The sequence below is a fragment of the Pteropus alecto genome, unplaced genomic scaffold (genome assembly GCF_000325575.1).
Source record: "Pteropus alecto unplaced genomic scaffold, ASM32557v1 scaffold30, whole genome shotgun sequence".
Classification (NCBI taxonomy): Eukaryota; Metazoa; Chordata; class Mammalia; order Chiroptera; family Pteropodidae; genus Pteropus; species Pteropus alecto.
Genome location: NW_006429782.1, coordinates 2172573 through 2192106, shown reverse-complemented (window position 1 = coordinate 2192106; position 19534 = coordinate 2172573). Strand labels below are relative to the sequence as shown.

The following is a 19534-nucleotide window of genomic DNA, read 5'->3' as shown; positions in this document are numbered from 1 at the left end:
GGACAGACGCAGAGAGGGCCAGGGCAGAGGACTGTGCTGGTTGGTGGTCCAGGTGGGCCATGATGGGGCAAGCTGGGCAGGGAGCAGTGGCGGATTCTGGACAGACTGAAGGTAGAGCCGAGTGTGTTGGCCGAAGGACGTATGTCGCGGTCTCTGCCCTGAGGACCCACAGCCCTTTGCAGGCGTTCCCTGCCTCAGTGTCCACATTAAACACAGTGGGGAAGCCGCTCCTGCTGAGGCTCATAGTGTGCAGAGGGCAGAGGCCACGCACCCCCCACCGGCCATCAACAAGCCGGAGCTGACAGGGGCCCGAGGCGACATGCCCCACAGGCACTGCAGCTGCGCCCCCTCTGCTGTCAGGCTCTCCCCTCCCCCGGGCTATTTTAAAACTTAATTTCTTCAAAAACCGGCTGGCTCATTCAGAAGATAATTGGTCACGTCTTGGGCTGGGAGGGGCTCATCTTGGCACATCTTGGTGGGGTCTCTCGTTCCCTAGCCTGGCCCCGTGGGTGGGGACGCCCGCCACCCCCTGCAGCTGAGTGACCTTGGGCGGATGCCCCCTGAGCAGCTGCCCCTCCTATGAAGATACACGAGGCCAGGGATCCGAGTTTGGGCGAGAGTGACGGGGTCACCGCCCTCACAGGCTTCTGTGGTGGGGCAGACAGTGGGGGTAAAAGGGGAGATTTCGGAGAGGGGGGGGGCATGCAGACAGTGGGACTGAGGGATGGGGCCTGAGGGGCAGGGCAGGAAGGCCATCCTGCCGCCCCTCCTGGCATTGCGTGCACAGATGTTCTGGGTGGAGGGGTGGGGGGTCTCTCCCTTCTATCAGCCAGTGTGGGAGGGGGCTGGGAGAGGCAGTGGAGCCCAGGAGCTCCCTCCAGGCAGAGGCCCCAGGCACGAAGCGGGCTGTCCCTGAGCTGTCTGGTGGTCAGCGCAGCTGTGTCCGGAGGGGCGTGGCCATTTCCCGGGGCGGGGCAGACGCGGATGCTGGATCGGCCACACAGGCCCGCGAGAGCTCAGACACCTCAGGGGAGCAGGAGGACACAGGAGGGGCGGCTCATGGGGGAGGCCAGGACCCGCCTGGGCAAGAGCCCTGGGGTGAAGGGCTAGAGCTGCAGAGGGCACAGGTGGGCACTGCTGGGTGGGTGCTGGGCCCAGGGGCCCCAGGCGGGCTGAGAAGGGGGGCTCCACGGCTCCCACACAAGGTCTGGACTATTCTACCCTGTCCACCGCCGGCTTCCTGCCTTCTCTTCCTTCCTCCACACCCCAAACCATGAGAAACCATGAATTGTTCTGCTGTTGGGTGGCCAAGAAAAATGTTACGTCAGCTTTCCAGTACCTTCTGGACCCCGGTTCTGCCGGAGCCCAGGTTCCTCCCTATGACCAGGATGCCGGGGCGGGGAGCCCCTGCACATCTGCCGGTGGTGTCCAGGGCCCGCCATAACCCCCACATGGCTGGCCGCCTTCTGGGGACCCTGAACGGGTCCTCAGCCTCAGTCCATTGGCTTTGTCCTGCACGCTGGTATATTTTTTTTATTGAGAGATAATTCATATACCATAAAATTCACACTTTTAAGCATACTTTAGCATTTTTCTTATTTTCACAATGTGCAGCTGTCATCGCCAATTTAAACAGGTCCCTCTGATGGGGTGAGGTCGACCCCGACCCTCACCTGGGCCTGCCACTCTGTCTCCCTCTCTCCCTCCCCGGGCTGTACCCTTCCCAGACAGCCTGGCCCCCTGGGGGGGGCTCCCAGCCCGTCTGCACCTGACGACGCCCACGGCCCTTCTCCAGCAGGGCTCCCCTGAGCTCCAGACTCGGGGTCCAGCTGCCCCTCGGCATCTCCATGTGGGCACTCCCAGGGGTCTCACACCCAACACGGCCACGCTGTGCCAGAGTGGCCCCAGAGCTGTCCTGCCCGTCCCTGCCCCAATCTGTCATCCCTGAAGGAGCCACCAGGGGGCGCCTGTGAGCATCTGCATCCTGCTGGCTCCCCTCCCTCCCGCTAAAAGCCCAAGTTGTCCCTTGGGGTGCTGACCTGCACCCTCTACCTGTCACCTTGGCATCCACCTGGTGCTCCCTGCTCCCCGCTGTGGGCCCTTGAGGGCCGGGGCCAGGTCTGTCCTGGTTGTCACTGGCTTTCCCCAAGGCTGACACCTGCTTGACACCCAGTGAATGAATTTCCTGTTGCAGCTGAAACAAGTCACTGCAAACTTGGCATCAAACCACACACATTTATTTTCATAGTCCTGGGGCCGGGGGTCCCACACGGGCCTCGCGGAGTGAACCCAGGTGGGGCAGAGCGGGGCCATCCCAAGGCTCCAGGAGAACCGTCTCCAGCCTTATCCAGCTTCCAGAGGCTCTGCATCCCTGGCTCACACAGCCCCTTCCCCCTCGTCACAGCCGGCAGGCGGCCTCGTCCATCTTTCTGTGACTCTCCTACCTCCTCTATGAGGAGCCTGTGAGGACACTGGGCCCCGGGAACCCAGAGTCGTCCCCTCTCAGGGGCCTTGACTCCATCTCTTCTACAAAGGTGGACATCGTCGGCGGGGGCAGGGGCGGGGGCGTATCTGCTCACCACCCTCAGTAGAAGCTGCTTTCCGGGTGAGGTCAGTGGGGGCCTGAGGCCTCCCTCGGGGAGCCAGGGTTGGAGGGAATGGCCCTGGCGGGGGAGGACTGCCTGCCTTCTCATCTGTCCCTGGGTTGTGGTGACAGGGGCCTGTCTTCGGCTGGCTTTCCAGCACCAGCTCCCTAGAGAAGGCCAGGAGAGCTCCAGCCGGGGTCCCTGGCCCCTGCCCGCTGACCACAGCCCCCACAGGGCCCCATCCTTCCCCATGACACCCCTCCCAACCTCGCCCCTCGTGGTCATCTGATTTCTCTGACCCAAGTGTCCCCTGGCTTAGCCCTGCTCCTGCCAGCAGGGGAAGATGGCACTTTGTCAGTTCAGAGTCACTCCGTCCATTGCCACCAGGGACCTGATGTCTTCGGGGTGAATGGTGGGTCAGAGTTGGGGGGGCGGTCCCTCCCTGCTGCTCCCAGCTGGGGTGTGCCCAGCATCCAGTCCTCCTGCCAGTCCTGCCTCCGGGTCCTGTCACTGCAGAGTGAGGTTGTAGGTGCGTGTGAGGGGGGAGGACCGTGAGGACAGCGGCCTGAGTCCCTCGGGCCCCAGTCCAGGTGGCTGGGCTGTCAGTCTGAAGTCTCTCCCTTCTCTTCCTCAGGTCTGGCCCAGAAAAAGACAGGCCCCACCGAGGTGAGTGTCCTGTGGGCCCCGCCCTGGCCTGCCCCTCCCCCTCCCAGAAGGCAGACGGGGAAGCGCCCAGCCCTGCCCGGGTCCTGCTTGGGGTCCTGCTCCGTGGCCCCAGGCAGCTTGCATGGCTCTGGGCCCCCAGTACTGGCAAGTGTCAGATGGTGAAAATCCTGCCTAGTCCATCAGAGTTTTGAGTTTCAGGGATGGGTGCGGGTGGGGGAGGGACGAGGCCCGAGGACTCAGCCCTGAGCCAATGAGGGGGAGGCCAGGGAGGGTGGCTGAGGCAGGGGGCAGCCCCAGGGGGGTGCGGGGTCCGAGGACCAGGTTCTCGCCAGGGGGCAGTGCAGTGCCTGCCCGCTCAGCACAGCTGCCCCGCAGCCCTCGCGGGAGCACAGTCCCCGCCGTCTCCACCACCTTCCAGCAAGCTCCCAGAGAGCGTCCCCTGTGATGGCCGCTGCCCTGCATGCCCCCGCTGCCCATCCCAGCTCTGGCAGTGTGGGTGGAGTCGGCACTGTCCCTGGGCAGGGTCACTCCTGAAGGCAGCCTGTGAGGGGCGTGTCTGCACCTGCCTTAGCACCAGTCCTGGCTGGGTGTCCCAGGTCCCCTTGGAGCCCAGTCTCTCCCAGGAGGCCACCCTCCAAGGAGGGCTTTGTCCACTGCTACAAGGCAGTGGGAGGGAGCTGGGTAGGCCCAGGCGCTGGCAGGGCAGTGGGGAGCCAGAGAGGGGTGCGGAGCCGGGGCTGTGACAGTGGTGCTGACAGGAGCCTGCCCCCTGGTGGCCGATATGCAGAGCGCAGTGGGGAGTGCTTCGAGGGCTGCCTGGAGCCTGGAGCCGAGAGGCGGTTCAGGCTGGGCTGCAAGCGGAGGGCTATGTGGGCTCTGCATGGTGGCAGGTGTACAGTGGGTGCTTCTCTAATGTCAGTGACAGGTGGAGCCACCAGAGGGACACCTGGTTCCTGTCTGTGGGCCGGCCTCAGACCCCTGCTCTGAGCTGGCTTCCGTGTCTCTCCAGGCCCACGGGGCCCTCTCCACCGTCCTTCCCTGCAACGTCATACACGAGGGCCAGTGGCTTCCACACAGGCTTGCTGGGACGGCCATGTCGTGCCTGCCCCAGCTGGCCCCTAGAACTCATAGGAGCTGGGCCTGCCCCCAGGCCAGCGGGGCCGTGCCCCTTGGGGGGGCTTGCTCCTCAGAATCCTTGCAGCTCAGAGGGTCCCACCAGGCATGACATCTGGGGACATCTGCAGTTGTCACACTGGGGGTGCATAGGGCATGGAGTGGGTGGAGCCGGGGATGCTGCTCAGCCCCCACAGTGCCCGGGATGGCCCCAGAGGACGAGGCTGTCCCTGTGTCACCAGGAGGAGACCCTCAAATCAGGGGCTGCTGGCCAGGGCTGCTGGCTTCCAGCTCTTCTTGAGGAGCCTGGTCTGGGCGTGGGCCCTTTGGGGTGTGAGGCACTGCCTGCGGGTGTGCAGCCCGCCCACCTGCTTCCTGCCCCCCGCGCGCCCCACACGGCCCTGCCTGGGGCTCCAGGCTGGTCACGGTGACTCAGGCCCCCTCTCGCCAGGATTTCTGTAGCATTCGGCCCTGACGGTGCCTCCTTGCTGACTTTTAATGCTTTCCGTTTCTTCTTTCCTAGGCCCCGTTGATGACTGGACAGCCAGGCCCCGGCCACGGGAGGAAGCTGGGCCATCGGGGCGTGGACGCATCTGGCGAAACCACTTACAAGAAGGTTGCTGCTGTGCCATTAGCCAGCTAGGGTGGGATGAGGGGAGGCCCATCTGCCCCTGGCGCACACGCAGGGCCCGCTGAAGGCTGGGCGCGTGCCGTGGCCACGCTCTGGGTGTAGGCCCTAGGCCTGGCGAGGTCCCCGGAGCCAGGCAGGTGGTGCAGCCTCGGGAACTGCCTGTGACCCTGGGTGAGCCCGCAGCTCCCAGCCCTCTGGCTCACCTAGAGAGGGGGGAATTACAGCTCCCTCCTCTCCCCTCCCCTCCCCTCCCCGTGCCGAGGGGAGGCAGCGATGGGCAGGGATGGGGACCGCTGAGCCAGGCCCGGCCTGGGGAGCACGCGGGGGCCCAGACCCCACGCCGTTAGGCTCCCTGCTTCGGCACGCTTCCCGATGCGCCAGCTTTGCCGAGAGCTCGCACTGCGGGGTCACCGTTCTGAGTGTGCAGTCGGGCGGGGGATGCTTCTAGGGAACTGCAGGGGTGTGCCACCATCACAGTCTTGGAGCGTTTCCATCCCCCCAATATGACACCCTGCCCCCCTTAGTCGCCCCGACCCCGCTCCCCAGTCCCTGACACCACTGACCCACTGGCTCCGTGCACGCGCCTGTCTGGACGTGTCACACGCGTGGGATTGCACACCGCGCGGCCTTTCGTGTCTGGCTCCTCCCACTTGAGCACCGTGTTCAAGGGGCCGTTGGGATTTGTGCTGCTGTGAACACCGTGTAGTTTGTGCTTCCATCTCTTTGGGGCACGTGCCCAGCAGGGGAATGCTGGGTCGTGTGGAAATTTTAACCATCTGAGGAACTGCCAGACTGTTTCCCACCGCGGGGGCCCCATTTTCTGCTCCCGCCAGCCGTGCCCATGGTTTCTGGTTCCTCCCCATCCTTGCCAGCTCTCGTCTGTCCTGATCACGCCCATCCTCGTGCATGGGAAATGCTGTCTCGCCGTGGCTTTGGTTTGCATCTTGCTGATGGCCAGTGGCGTCGAGCGCCCTCTCCCGCGCCTGTTGGCTGTTGCATGTCTGCCCCGATGGAGCGTGGTTCTGTCACTGGCGCCTGGAGGGGGCCGAGTGCAGAGGACAGGGTTCGGGAGAGGCGTCTGCAGGCCACATGGCCCTGCGTGGGAGGACGGCTCGCTTGGGCAGAAGCTGCCCCCGGCCTGCGCTCCCTGCCGCTTGCTTGGGGCGGGGGGTGCTGGGGACCCGAGTCGGTCCTACCTTAGCGTCACACGCAGCGCTTAGAGCGCAGTGACGAGAGCTGGACCACGCGGACGGGAGGTGCTGCTCGGGGTGGGCAGCCTTTGGCCCAGGCTGCTCGCGTGCGCTGATGCACAGTCACGCCCGTCCTGGCTGTAGGTAGGGAAACTGAGGCCCAGAGAGGCTGTGTCGCCCCCCCTGTCCTGCCAAGTCGAATCACTGAGGAGCGGAGGGGTAGAAGGAACCCGGGTCTGTGCAAGTGAAGTTTGGGTGTTACGCTATATTGTATCCCCCCAAAAAAGAAAACCCCGATGGTGGCTAGACCCCTGCTGGATCAGGGCAGTTTTAAGATGTTGGAATGTTCTAGAACCTTGATTAAGAATGGGCTTTAGGGCCATGCGAGGCAATTTGGGAGTCTGCCAGGCCACTTCTTTGCCGTGTGGTCGTGTGGGCTGAGCGACTGGCCCTCGGCCCTCGGTCTGCGACAGGTGCTCCTCAGGCACCTGTGGCCCAGGCGTGGGGCAGGGGCCAGTCCAGGGGTCCTGACGTGGCTGTGTCTCCACAGACCACGTCCTCCACCCTGAAGGGCGCGATCCAGCTGGGCATCGGCTACACCGTGGGCAACCTGAGCTCCAAGCCGGAACGCGACGTGCTCATGCAGGACTTCTATGTCGTCGAGAGCATCTTCTTCCCCAGGTGGGCCCGCCGCACACCCTCCGGACATCCACTTTCACCCTGTGTCTCCTTGGCTTTGAGGTCCGACTCGGGATCCATTAGGGCAGGGGTCCCCAAGCCCCAGGCCACGGATGGTGCTGGTCTGTGGACTGTTGGGAACTGGGCCGCACAGCAGGAGGTGAGCGGTGGGTGAGCCAGCGAAGCTTCATCTGCATTCGCAGCCGCTCCCCAGCGCTAGCATCACCGCCTCAGCTCCGCCTCAGATCGTCAGGCGTTAGAGTCTCAGGAGCACTGGTTCCCAAAAGGGCGGGGACCACTGCGTCAGGGTATGCGTTTGCTGCTGAATCAGAGACAGCCTGTAGTGTTACTGTTCTTTTGAATAGGGACACAAAAGATACAAGGTTATTTTTCAGTTTCTCTCACACACACTTAAAAACGGACGGGCAATCCGGAGCTGGTCAGGTGTGTCCTGGATTCCTTCTGGTTGCTCTGCCATCCCCCATATGCAGCTCTTCTAACCGGTGGTCCCAGGTGGCTGCCCAAGCTTCGGCTGTCACTTTTGCATTCCAGCAGTAGGAAAAAGCAGAAGGGACACGACCAGGAAATGACACGTGTCATTTCTGCTCTGCTCACAGCTCATTGGCCAAGCACAGTCACGTGACCACACCTAGCTGCAAGAGAGGCTGGGCATTCCACTTGGCCACGTGCCAGCCACAGTTGTGGGCTCTGTTGCTAACAAAGAAAGGGAGAGTGGATACGGGGGGGACAGCCTGAGGCTGGCCACAACCCTTGGGCCCATCGGGAGCCCTGAGTTGCCTTTTGGATTGGCGGCTTGGGAAAGCTGTGGAGCTCTGTGGCTAGACCATTTCTCACGGGCCCCCCCTTTCCTTCCTCCACAGTGAAGGCAGCAACCTCACCCCTGCCCACCACTTCCAGGACTTCAGGTTTAAGACTTATGCGCCCGTCGCCTTTCGCTACTTCCGGGAGCTCTTTGGGATCCGGCCGGACGATTACTTGGTAAGCGTGATGGTCAGCTGTTGCTGTGTAACAAGCTAGCGCAGACACGGCGGCTCAAAACGCCATCTGGCTATTCACCTCACCGTTTCTGCGGGTCAAGAATTGGGTGTAGCTCAGCTGGGTTCTTTGCTTGGGGTTGTAATCAAGGGATGGTTGGGGACCGGGGTCTCATGTAAAACTGGATTGGGGAAGGGTCCACTGTCGTCACTGGCGGGACTCAGCTCCTTGCTGGCTGTGAACGGGGCGCTTTGCTCCCTTTACCCGGGAGGGAGGGAGAGAGCCTGCCAGCAAAGCAGACGTGACCGTCTCCTGTGAGCTCATCGTGGGCGGGGGCCCCTCACCCACACCCCACCCCCTTCTAGTACTCGCTGTGCAACGAGCCGCTGATCGAGCTGTCCAACCCCGGCGCCAGCGGCTCCCTCTTCTACGTCACCAGCGACGACGAGTTTATCATCAAGACGGTGATGCACAAAGAGGCCGAGTTCCTGCAGAAGCTGCTGCCCGGCTACTACATGGTAGGGGCAGATGTGGGCTCCGAGGAGGTGTTGGGGGGCCTTGTCCTGGGCTTCCCTCCAGGTCCTGTCCGCCGCCCCCAACCTCATGCGCAGCAGTTCCGCTCTGCCCCCAGGTCCTTTTTGCAGATGTGCAGGAGCAAAGGCTCCAAGGCCCCGTGGACAAGGTCCCAGGATCCTTGGGGCACCACCCGCCCACTGGGCCATGAGGAGCCTTCCCGGGTCTCTGAGCCTCACCCTGGGGGACCCTTCAGGGGATCCCCCCATACTTGTGAGCAGGCATTGAAATTTAGGCCCTGGCAACTGTCCCCAGCAGGTTGGGGAGTAGGTACTAGCCCCGCCTCACTCCCCATCTTCTCCCCATTGACACCCCTGAATTGTGGGTCCAGAAATTGTGGCTCGTGGGCCATGTGTCTCAGCATCCGGTGACTCAGAGGCTCAGGGGAGGAGGGGCTGGGCTGCCAGCTGGCTCCTTACAAAGGACCAGCTGCTCAGGCACCCGTGTTCTTGTGTGGCTCAAGACCCAGAAGCATACGTCAGGCCCCTGGGTGGGGTGGGCTCCGCCTGAGTGCCGACCGCCCTGCTAGGCCCAACAAGGGTGGGCTGCAGAGGGGAACACCGGGTCTGACCTGGCGGGAAGCTAGGCCCAGACAGCTGGTTAGTGTCCCATGGGGTCCTTTATTGTAAGGTCCTCTCGCTGTGCCTGGCTCTGTAGACACAGACCCTCCTAGAGCTTCTAGCTGGGTGGGAAGATGGAGAATTAAACCGCCTATGTGACCCACAGAACATTGGGGTGCTGGGCAGGGAGGCAGTCAGGGTGGGCTTCCTGAGGAGGCGGCCTTTGGCCTGGGAGCTGGTGGCTCCCTGCTGAGTGGCTGTGTGGCGCGGGGGCGGGGGGTGGGGGTCAACTACTGCCCACCGGCCTGCCCCCTCCGCACCCAGAACCTGAACCAGAACCCTCGGACGCTGCTGCCCAAGTTCTACGGGCTGTACTGCGTGCAGTCGGGCGGCAAGAACATCCGCGTGGCCGTCATGAACAACGTGCTGCCGCGCGCGGTGCACATGCACCTCAAGTTCGACCTCAAGGGCTCCACGTACAAGCGGCGGGCCAGCAAGAAGGAGCGCGAGAAGAGCGCGCCCACCTACAAGGACCTGGACTTCATCCAGGACATGCCCGAGGGGCTCCTGCTGGACGCGGACACCTTCTCCGCGCTCGTCAAGACGCTCCAGCGCGACTGCCTGGTGAGCCCAGGGGCGCCCACTCTCTGTGGTTGGGGGTGCTGGCGGAAGCCGCTCCGAGTGAGCCGAGGCCAGCAGCGCGGCCGGGCCCCTCCCGCTTCTCGCCCGGCCACGGAGCGGTGCATGCTGGCTGCGTGGCTCGGTGCTGCCCTCGTCCACAGCTGGCTGCTCTGTAGGGACAGAAACTGTCCTGCAGGGCTTTTCACCAGCCTTCACCATCCTGACGGCCCCTTCCCCCGGGGCGCCAGCTTGTCAGGGCTGGCTGTGTCCTCTGTGGCCCTCTGCTCCGCACCTCGGCTCCCGCCCCTTTCAAAACAACACAAAGTCCCCAGAAAACCTCCCCAGTGTCTCGGGGCCTTGCGGCTTCCGGGACTGCGGCCCAAGACCAGGTGTGCACGTGTGGTGCCTAGGCTCCGCCCTAGGGCCCGGAGCAGGTGGCGTGCACAGCACCCGGGCCCCCAGGGAGCAGAGCTGGCTGCTCTGTGGGAGGAGACTGTCTTGGCCACACACGGACCCCCAGGCCACCCCACGGGCCAGTCCCAGCTCTCCTCATCTACCCCACACACCTTGGTCCCCCGGTCTCTGGGACTGGGATGGCGACAGTCTCCCCACGTGACGGGACTGAGTGCTCGCTGCCAGATTGGGGGGGCAGCTGCGTGTCCTGACCCCCACCCCCCGCCGGCAGGTGCTGGAGAGCTTCAAGATCATGGACTACAGCCTGCTCCTGGGCGTGCACAACATCGACCAGCAGGAGCGGCAGCGGCAGGCCGAGGGCGCCCAGAGCACGGCGGACGAGAAGCGGCCACTGGGCCAGAAGGCGCTGTACTCCACAGCCATGGAGTCCATCCAGGGCGGGGCTGCACGCGGGGAGGCCATCGAGACAGACGACACGTAGGTGGCGGGCCGGGGGGCTGGCGGGGCTCCCAGCTCTGGTCTGCCCACGCGCTCTCGCCAGGCGTGAGCACGGGCAGGAGAGCTGGCATGGAGGCCGCAGATGACAAAGCAAATGAGGCCAGAAGCCTGTGTGTGGCCGGTCTCTGGTTTGCACACAGGGACAGTAGTGTCCGCCCACCAGGCCCCGTGAGAGTCTGACAGGTGACACACAGCTATGGCTTGGTGTTCTGACCACAGTGGGTTGAGGCCATTGGCCGTCCACGTGGGAAACACAGATGTCCCCTTTCTCTTGCTGGACCCCACTGTATGAAGCGCCCCTAGACAGGTGTTGGAAGGCGGAGCCAACTGGGGATGAGGGGGCCCCTCGACGTCAGGGAACACACCCAGAACTCGCCAGGGGCAGGGTCCACAGCACCGCGTCCCCAGAGGCAAGAGGCTGCCACACCAAGAGGCTCCACGAGGTCATGGAGCTCAGGAGCGTGTCCCCCACTCAGCCTCAGCCGCCCAACCTGGTCCTGCCCTGGGGACTCGGGGAGGCAGTCACGGCCTGTCTTCCTCATTGGCACTGGGGACACTGGGGCTGGGTCATTCTTTGTGGGGGCTGTCCTGGGCACTGTGGGGTGTTGAGCAGCATCCCTAGCCCCACGCACTTAATGCCAGGAGCACCCCTAGTCGTGAGAACCAGACACGTCCCCAGGCATGTTCCACTGCCCCTCGTAACCACGCACTGACCACGCCAGGGACCGGCTGGACTCTCCACCTCCATTGCTCTATTCTGTCTTCGTGGGTGCCTGGAGGAGAGGGTGGCACCCTATCTCCAGCTGGGGAAACAACAGCTCAGCAGTTGGGCGGAAGGAGCTTCCCGGGTGCACAGCCCTCTGGAAGTGGGTCCGAGGCTTGACTCCGGCTCAGTTGCTGCACTTGGTCGCCAGCTGCAGAGGACAGAGGGGGAGCCAGGCGCAGGGCTGTGACCGAGGCGAGGTGGGGCGTCTTGGCATGTGCAAAGGCCCTGCGCAGCTGGCCCTGACCTCAGACTAACCTGGCGTTTGTAGGGTCTGCACAGGGCCTGGCAGGGGATGGCAGGGCGTGCAGGTGAGCTCAGCGGTGCATGGAGTGCAGTGAGCAGAGCCTGGGCCTGGTGGGTCTGGGGCCGTGGCACCTTTGGGACAGCTGCTGCACCGTGTGACCTCACCAAGCACACTGGACCGAGCGCGTGCAGGTCTGGGGCCACGTGAGGTCACCGACTTCCCAGGTTGCACCCAAGGGCCCTCGAGGCTCTGCTTGGGGGTGTGTGCATATGTGTGATGTGTGTGCAAGTGTGTATGCATGTGTGTGCAGGAGTGCACTGTGAGTATCCTTGTGTGCGCGCATGCACGCATGTGTGTGCAGGTTGCACGTGTGCATGTGAGTGCGTTCTGTGGGTGCGTGCCTCCCTGTGCAGGCACGTGCGTGCGTGCACCGCGGCAGCCTCGGGCCTCCAGCTTTGAACTGGTGAGCTGGCTGGGAGAGCTGCTCGGCCCTATGCCAGGAGGGTTTCCCAGGTGCTGGGACCTCCTTTGAGTGTCCAGTCACGTGGCCCTTGTAGGGCCTGTGGATTCTCAAGCCAGGGCCTTTCAGTCCTGCCTGCTCCTCCCTCCACTTGTCTCCCCCCGTGTCCTAGCCCGCGGCCCCCCGCCCGTCCCCGCGGCTGCTGACGACACTCTGGGCTCTGTCCCCAGGATGGGCGGAATCCCCGCCGTGAACGGCCGAGGGGAGCGTCTGCTGCTGCACATCGGCATCATCGACATTCTGCAGTCCTACAGGTGGGTGCCCAGCCCCCGCGCCCAGCAGCCGGCGCTGTCTCCTCGTAGGGCTCCTTGTGCCTCCCAGGGCGCCTGCTTGGCAGCCCTCCGGGTCCCTCACCCAGAGATTCCACTGCTGGGGTCCGCCGTGGGGACTCGCAGTGGTGGAGACAGGGCCAGGCTGTCATGGGGCGGCGGGGTGTCACCAGCTGATCATCCACGCAGCCCTGTCAGTCGAGCACCTACTGTGTGCCAGGTGTGGGGCCCACAAGCAAGACGAAACGCCCCGTGTCTGTGAAGTGTGCCATCTCTGAAAAGCTACACAGGAAGAAACGCACACGCCGGTGCCGCACGGTCTGGAGCGCGGATGCGGGCGTGGCAATGCCTCGAGGAGCCGGCCCCCGAGCTCCGCCTGGACCCGAAGGCTCGGCTGACATTCGGGGCGTTTTCTCTCTGCAGGTTCATCAAGAAGCTGGAGCACACCTGGAAGGCTCTTGTCCACGACGGGGTGAGCGTCATTCCTTCGTTCCCCCATCCACTCGTTCTCTCTGCCAGTCCACAAACGTAGTAACCGGCTCTCTGGTCCAGGCACAGGTGCTGAAGCCAAGAGACATGTCCATGCTCCCGGGAGTCGCTGTCCGGTGGCGGTGTCCCCTTCCTGGACAGTCACAGGCCAAGGGGTCAGGGTTTGAACCCTCTGTGAGGGGCATGGGGAGGCTTCCTGGAGGAGACAACGCCCCAGTAGGTTGGAAGGGCTCCCGAGGACAGCCTGACCTGGAAGGTCAGGGGCTGGCAGGACAAAGAAAAATCTGGAAACGCACTGTAGAGGGCGTCTTGGGCCAGCGGGCAGCACCACACAGCTCTGACCCCTAGTGCCACGTGGGCACGTGACCCAGGACGTCTCGGGAAAAACTCGCAGAGCACTTCTTCCTGAGCACTGCCAACGTGTCAGCACTGGCAGAGAATTTTTTCTAAATGTGAAAGGCCATGAAGACTAATCCCCAGAGGCCAGAAAGAGCCCACTTGTGGGCTCTAGATAGCCCTTGCACGCCTGGTCCAGCTGCGCCAATAGCCAGCCGGGCAGATTAGTTCTTACTAAAGTGTGAAGGGCTATCCATGTGTCTGCAGTCTGTAAAATCCGTGATCCCAACAACCCCCACACCTCTCAGAGTATGTCCAGGGTTTAGGCAGAAGCTTCTAGAACGTACATTGAGAAAGTCCAGGTGGTAGCCGGATGGCAGGAGACTCTTCAGCAATGTTACAAAGCCGCAGTGGACAGGAGGGCTGTCTGTCAAGTGTTGATACGCCTGGCTGTAACCCCCCAAATAGAGATTAGGTCAGCCCAGGGGGCCCCAGCTGTCAATCACAGTGACCATGCAGGATGGTGGCTCCCGGATGCCAGGTGCCTGGCTCCTGCTGTACTGTCACACGCTCCGAGGCATTGCCCTTAGCCCTTGGCCCCTGGCTGGGTGGCTGGCCCCACCTCCCACCCTGAGGGAGGCTGGGGAGCACAGGGGTGGCACCCGCTGTCTGAGAGCAGAGGGGACGCACCGTCTGGCTCGTGCGTGTTGGCCAGATCAGGGCCAGCACAGGACGGCCGGGGATTGTCACCGCCCTGGGAGTCTGCGCGTCCAAACAGGTTGTCACATTACAGCAGGGGGAGGACACTGGGCCGCATCTGGGGCAGCCTGTGGTTGTCACACCGGGGCTGCTCCTGGCATCAAGGGGGTGGGGTCCAGGGATGCTGCTCATCACCCCACAGTGCCCCAACGGCCCCCCAGAGTGCTTCTGCCCTGATGTCCCCAGTGTCCCCAGTGCCGAGGGCGGACCATAACCATGGAAGGTAGGGGACTGGATCTGGGGGTGCAGCGAGGCGTTGCGGCCTCGGGGGCCCAACATTTATTGAGCGCCGACTGTGTGCTGGGCCCCGCCCCATGTCAGTCCTGGTGAGGGCAGAGGCGTCTGGTCTCCCTCCTGCACAAATGAAGAGACAGCCGCCAGGAGGGTGTCACACTGCCCGAGGTCACAGGGGTCACCGGGGTGGGAGCCCTGGCGCCGCTGGGTCTGCCTGGCACCGGGGAGCACAGCATCCACTGGGCACAGCCGATCAGTTCTGTCCTTGGGGCGAGTGTGGCGTGTGCCAATAAAACCTTACTTACAAAACGGGCATCGGGCTCCGCGGGCCCTACTTTAGAGAATTCCACTAGTTCTTTTGATATTAATTAATTAATTAAAACTTTTTTCGCAGTAGAAAAAGGAAAGTTGTATTAGAAGGGAAAGCGTACTTCCAGACACGGAAGCAGGCCTGAGCAAGAGACACATGGGTCAAAAAATTCAAAATACAGATGGGTTTATGACGTGAAAACCTCCCTCCTGCCACCGTCCCCTGATCCCTGGGTCCCCTCCAGGAAGCCCCGTGCCATGCCCCCCCCCCACACAGAGGTCTGTCCTGGCCGTCCTGCCTCACGCCCCTGCTGGCCCTTGGGCCCCCATCTCTCTTCCCAGGACACGGTCTCCGTCCACCGGCCCAGCTTCTATGCCGAGCGCTTCTTCAAGTTCATGAGCAACACGGTCTTTCGGAAGAACTCCTGTGAGTCGCCCTGGCCCTTTGGGCAGCAGGGACCCAGGGCTTGGGGAGAGGAAGGCAGGGACCAGGCGCCTTGTCCCGCCACTTGGTCAGCCTTGGGCGTCTGTCAGAGACCTGGCCCTCACAGCAGGGTAGTCAGGCAGCCGCCCCTCAAGGGACAGTGCCAGCCCTGGTGCCCGCTGTCCGAATTTGAGCCCTGGCTACACCTCGTCCTGCCTGTGTGTCCTCGAGTCACTGGTGGTCACAGGCCTGTTTTGCCGGCTGTACAGAGCTGTGAGGGCTGCACGTGTCTACAGCCTTGGCCCTCAGCCTTGTGCCATCGCCAAGGTGGCTAGTCATGGGTCTCACCAGACATTGTCAGGGAGACTACAGGATGAACAGCGGTGGGTGGTCCCGGAGGGTCCCACATCTGTGCTGGGTCTCAGGAGTCCCAAACTTTGTGACCGTCCCAGGCTGGGGTCCCATATGCTGCTGGAAGGGGTTTTGTCCTCACGTAGCTGTCTGTCATCTGTCCCCCAAAATCAAGGTGCTTGTTGGCCTTGGTCACTATGTCCCCAGTGTCCAGCTAGGGGCCTGGCACACAATAGTTGCTCAGTAACTGTCTATATGCACCTCATCCCCCCACCTGGGGACACACGGGGTGCCTCACACGCGGGGCCCCTTGCCCAGCCGGGCCAGCCCTGTGGGCTGGGAGCCCCGGCCGCCTGGGGCCTGCAGAACAAGGCAGCTCCGTGTCTTATGACTCATGGTCAGTAGCCTGAGAGCACCTGGTGGGAACACTGGCACCATGAACCCGGCTTCGTCCCCAGAGTTGGTTAACTGCACCAGCACGCCACCCCCCGGAACCTTCTTGAGGTGTCATTCCCACTGGTCCAGAGGAGTTTGCTGGACTTCGGGGACCGGGTGGCTGTGCACAGGGAAAAGCGAGCGCCTGCCGTGTGCCGGGAGCTGTGAGGGCAGAGGTCACGAGGAGGAGTGAGGATAGGAAGGTGGCGGGTGCCGATGGGCCAGGCCCGGTGCAGAGGGCGCTAAGGGATTCACCTGCCTCGCTCGACCCTATTGCAGACGAGGACACGGGGGCCAAGAGGCCACGCAGCCTGGCTTGGGGTCAGCCCATTGCACTGAGCCCCGCACTGCCCAGTGCCTCCCATTTCCTGTCTGAACATTGGGCCACAGCTGGGGTAGGCTGTGACAAAGGGCATGAGACCCCAAAATGCTCAGTAAAGGTTGGCAGCTGCTGACTGGGCTGCTGTTTCTGGAGGTCCAGGGAGTGGGTGCCAGAGCCAGGTAGGCAGCAGGGCGGGGCTTTCTCTGGGAAGAGGGGTTCTTGCCGGGGGCTCGAGGGACAGGCTGGAGACGGAGCGCCCCCCGGCCCCAGTGCAGAGGAGGGATGGGCTCGGCGGGGCCCTGCCTCGGTGTTGCCGTCCCCAGTACGCCAACCACCCGCCCTGTGCAGCCTTGAAGTCGTCACCGTCCAAGAAGGGCCGCGGTGCCTTGCTGGCCGTCAAGCCCCTGGGGCCCACGGCCGCCTTCTCGGCCAGCCAGATCCCCAGCGAGCGGGAGGACACGCAGTACGACCTGCGGGGGGCGCGCAGCTACCCGACGCTGGAGGACGAAGGTGACCGGCCGCAGGAGTGGGCGCACTGTGACGGGAGAGGGAGGGAGGCTGCCGTCCCTGGGGCACTGGGCGGAGCGGGGAGCAGCAGCAGCCATGCCTGCGCCTTGAGGACTGGCCCCCTGAAGTTGGGCCAAGCCCAGAGGGTGCGGCCTGGGTAACAGTCACCCCCCTCCTCCAATCCAAGATCTGCAGCTGTCTGGGGAGTGGGGAGTGGGGAGCAGCTGGGACTGGGCCTCGGGGAGAGCTGATCGTAGAACGTGCCACCAGGGAGGTGACAGTCTCCCTTCATATCACCAGCGTCACACACTGACCTAGAGGGATGAGGCGCTGGGTGGGGTCAGGCCCTTGTGGCAACGAGGGTCCAGGATTCCAGGCAGGGAGGGTGGGGAATGGCCCCAAGGGAGGCAGGAGTTGCCTGTGCCAAGGCCCTGGGGCCGCACGGGGCCTGGCCTGTAGGAGGGACAGTGAGGTCTGTGTGGCTGGAGCAAAGTAGGGGGAGGGACGAGGTAGGGGGAGGGGCCCGGCAGGACCGCTGGGAGGTGGTTTGGGGTTCTGAGAACCTTGGGAAACTGCTGGAGCCCCTCGTGGGGGAAGAACAGAGTGTGGGTGGCAGTGGGAGCCGCAGGGCAGCCCTGGGGCCTGGCTCCCAAAGGTGCCCACCACCTTGTCCCCGCAGGCCGGCCTGACCTCCTGCCCTGCACACCGCCTTCCTTTGAGGAGGCCACCACCGCCTCCATCGCCACAACCCTGTCCTCCACGTCCCTTTCCATCCCAGAGCGGTCCCCCTCTGAGACCTCGGAGCAGCCACGGTACAGGTGAGCGGAAGGGGGCGTGTCTCTGAGACTCAGGGGTGGGGCTGCATCCCCCAGAGGCGGGGCTGGGGCGGGGCCTGGGTGGGAGGCCTCGCCCACCCATGCCACCTGTTTTGCTTACCTGCAGGCGGCGCACACAGTCCTCTGGACCGGAAAGCAGGTGAGATGAGACCCCAGCCCGCTCCCCTCCTGTCGCCTCTCCCGTCCCCATGGTCTCCCCAGCTCCTCCCCCGCACAGCCCCCCTCCACATTTCTGCCTGGAGCTCCTCCCTCCGCTCTCCTTGGTACAGATCTGTTGATCCTCAGGCTCTAGAACTGCACAGAATGTGGAGTCAGCTTGTGTTTCTCTTCCGCCTGGGGACCCAGACAACACCCCTCTCCCCCGTGCCTATTGATCCTTGTTTTTTCTTTTTTATTCTAAAAAATACAAAAGGAAACTTAGTGAATCGCCGGCCCCTGCCCTAGCTGGGTCCCCTCCCTGGCAGCATACCCTGGGTGGGGCTTTTTGTCTATTTCTGGAGATAATTGTCTGACTGTACGAGCAAACATACACTTGGGCCCTATTTTTCCTTTTTGTTTTGACACGAGCAGTGGCTCTGTCCCCCCCGCTCCCCTTGCTTTGTCACTTTCCAGATGTAGGTCGCCCCTGTGAGCATGTAGAACCTTGCCCTTGGCAGACACTTCGGTTGTTCTCAGTTGTTTGATCTTGTCACACCACTGCAATGACTGGGGGTTGCCTTCTGCGATTAGTTTTTTGGGAGATAATTCCTGTCGGTTGAAAACAAAGTCGTGGTACAAAGCACATTCGGTGGGAAGTATTTCTCCCTTTGTCCAGCCGCCCATAGACAGCAGCAGCCTTTCTGCCTGGCTGTCGGAAGGTTCTGACCCACCTACATCAGAGGCCTTGGCTTCTGGGGGCTCTCTGAATCCCACCCATCCCTAATCCAGGTCCCCACTCACTCATTATGCCCCTGCTGGTGCCAGAGTCAACAGGATGGCCCCAGGAAAAGACCAGTCGCTGCCCCTCACGTCCCCCAGAGGGACCAGGGGCGAGCTGGCCGGGCGCTGCCCGCACTCCGCCCCACCCGGACCGCAGTCGGCTGCCTGGGCAAGCTCAGCGGGCGCTCCGGAGGGCTGAGCGGGGGATTGCCGTTGCCTCTAGGCCCCAGGAGGAAACGCACGCAGAAGAGGACCTGCAGCAGATCACGGTGCAGGTGGAGCCGGCGTGTAGCGTGGAGATAGTGGTCCCCAAGGAGGAGGGCGAGGGGTGAGTGGCCACCTAGTATGCTTACTAGTTGTGTGGTTCCTGTGCTCCCTTCTGCTCCAATCCCGTTAGCCAAGCGTAGTCACGTGACAGCCGGCAGCGAGGCATGCTGGGAACTGTAGTCTGCATTCTAGGGAGCAGGGGCCGAGAATGGGGCTTCGGTCATTGGGGTGTCGGGAACCTCAGATTCACAGAGCTGCAAGTAATTCGCTAGTCTTAAGATTGTCCCTCGCCTGCGGGCTGTGGCTCCTTTTCCCCTCCCGCCCTCGCCGTCAGCCTTCCCCCGGCTTGTGAGACGGGGACTGGCCAGCTCCTCCCGGGAGCCACCTTCGGGCCTGGTCTTCTTCCTCCTGCTGTGCGGTCTTTTCATTTCGTGCACTTAAACTTGTCAAGAATTTCATCCTTCTAATTTATGGTTGGTTTTCTCACTTGTTTATTTTCCTCAGTGTAGGTTGAGCGGTTAAGGTGTTTTTTGTTTTTTTTTTTTTCTTTCTTTAACGATGAAATGCTTGAGACTATGCATTTTCCTCTGAGTACTGCTTTTGCTGTGTCTCAACAGTTTTGACATGAAGCAGTTTCTTTTAATGCTGGCTCCTGTAGGGAGTTAGTGACTTTCCTTTTAATGTCCCCTTTGAGCCAAGGCAGTGATTTTCAACCACCTGAGACTAGTCCTGCCACCAGGGGACACTGGGCGGTTGGGGACATGTATGCCTGTCACACTGTGGGGCTCCTGGCATCAAGTGGGTGGGGCCAGGGATGCTGCTCGGCCCCCCGCAGTGCCCAGATGGCCCGCAGAGAGTGACCTGGCCCAATATCGACAGTGCTGTGGGGGCCCCGGACTGAGGTTCATTTTACTGGCCAGCTCCTCCCGGGAGCCACCTTCGGGCCCGGTCTCCTTCCTCCTGCTGTGCTGTCTTTTCATTTCGTGCACTTAAACTTGTCAGGAATTTCGTCCTTCTAACTTA

The 19534-nt window shown here is 62.8% G+C and overlaps 1 protein-coding gene across 4 annotated transcripts in view; it reads left to right on the top strand.

Moving 5' to 3' along the window:
• Positions 1-3109: 3109 nt before the first annotated feature.
• PIP5K1C (phosphatidylinositol-4-phosphate 5-kinase type 1 gamma) overlaps positions 3110-19534 on the top strand; it is a 25279-nt gene continuing 8854 nt past the window's right edge. For all 4 annotated transcript variants that reach the window (XM_025043321.1, XM_025043312.1, XM_025043307.1 and 1 more), the window contains exons 1-14: positions 3110-3251; positions 4888-4980; positions 6736-6866; positions 7745-7862; positions 8225-8377; positions 9317-9616; positions 10299-10504; positions 12226-12309; positions 12748-12796; positions 14794-14878; positions 16332-16493; positions 17170-17308; positions 17433-17465; positions 18468-18572. In XM_025043321.1, coding sequence (XP_024899089.1) covers positions 4897-4980; positions 6736-6866; positions 7745-7862; positions 8225-8377; positions 9317-9616; positions 10299-10504; positions 12226-12309; positions 12748-12796; positions 14794-14878; positions 16332-16493; positions 17170-17308; positions 17433-17465; positions 18468-18572 — 1649 coding nt within the window. In that variant the 5' untranslated portion in view covers positions 3110-3251; positions 4888-4896. The remainder of the gene's footprint in view (positions 3252-4887; positions 4981-6735; positions 6867-7744; positions 7863-8224; positions 8378-9316; positions 9617-10298; positions 10505-12225; positions 12310-12747; positions 12797-14793; positions 14879-16331; positions 16494-17169; positions 17309-17432; positions 17466-18467; positions 18573-19534) is intronic.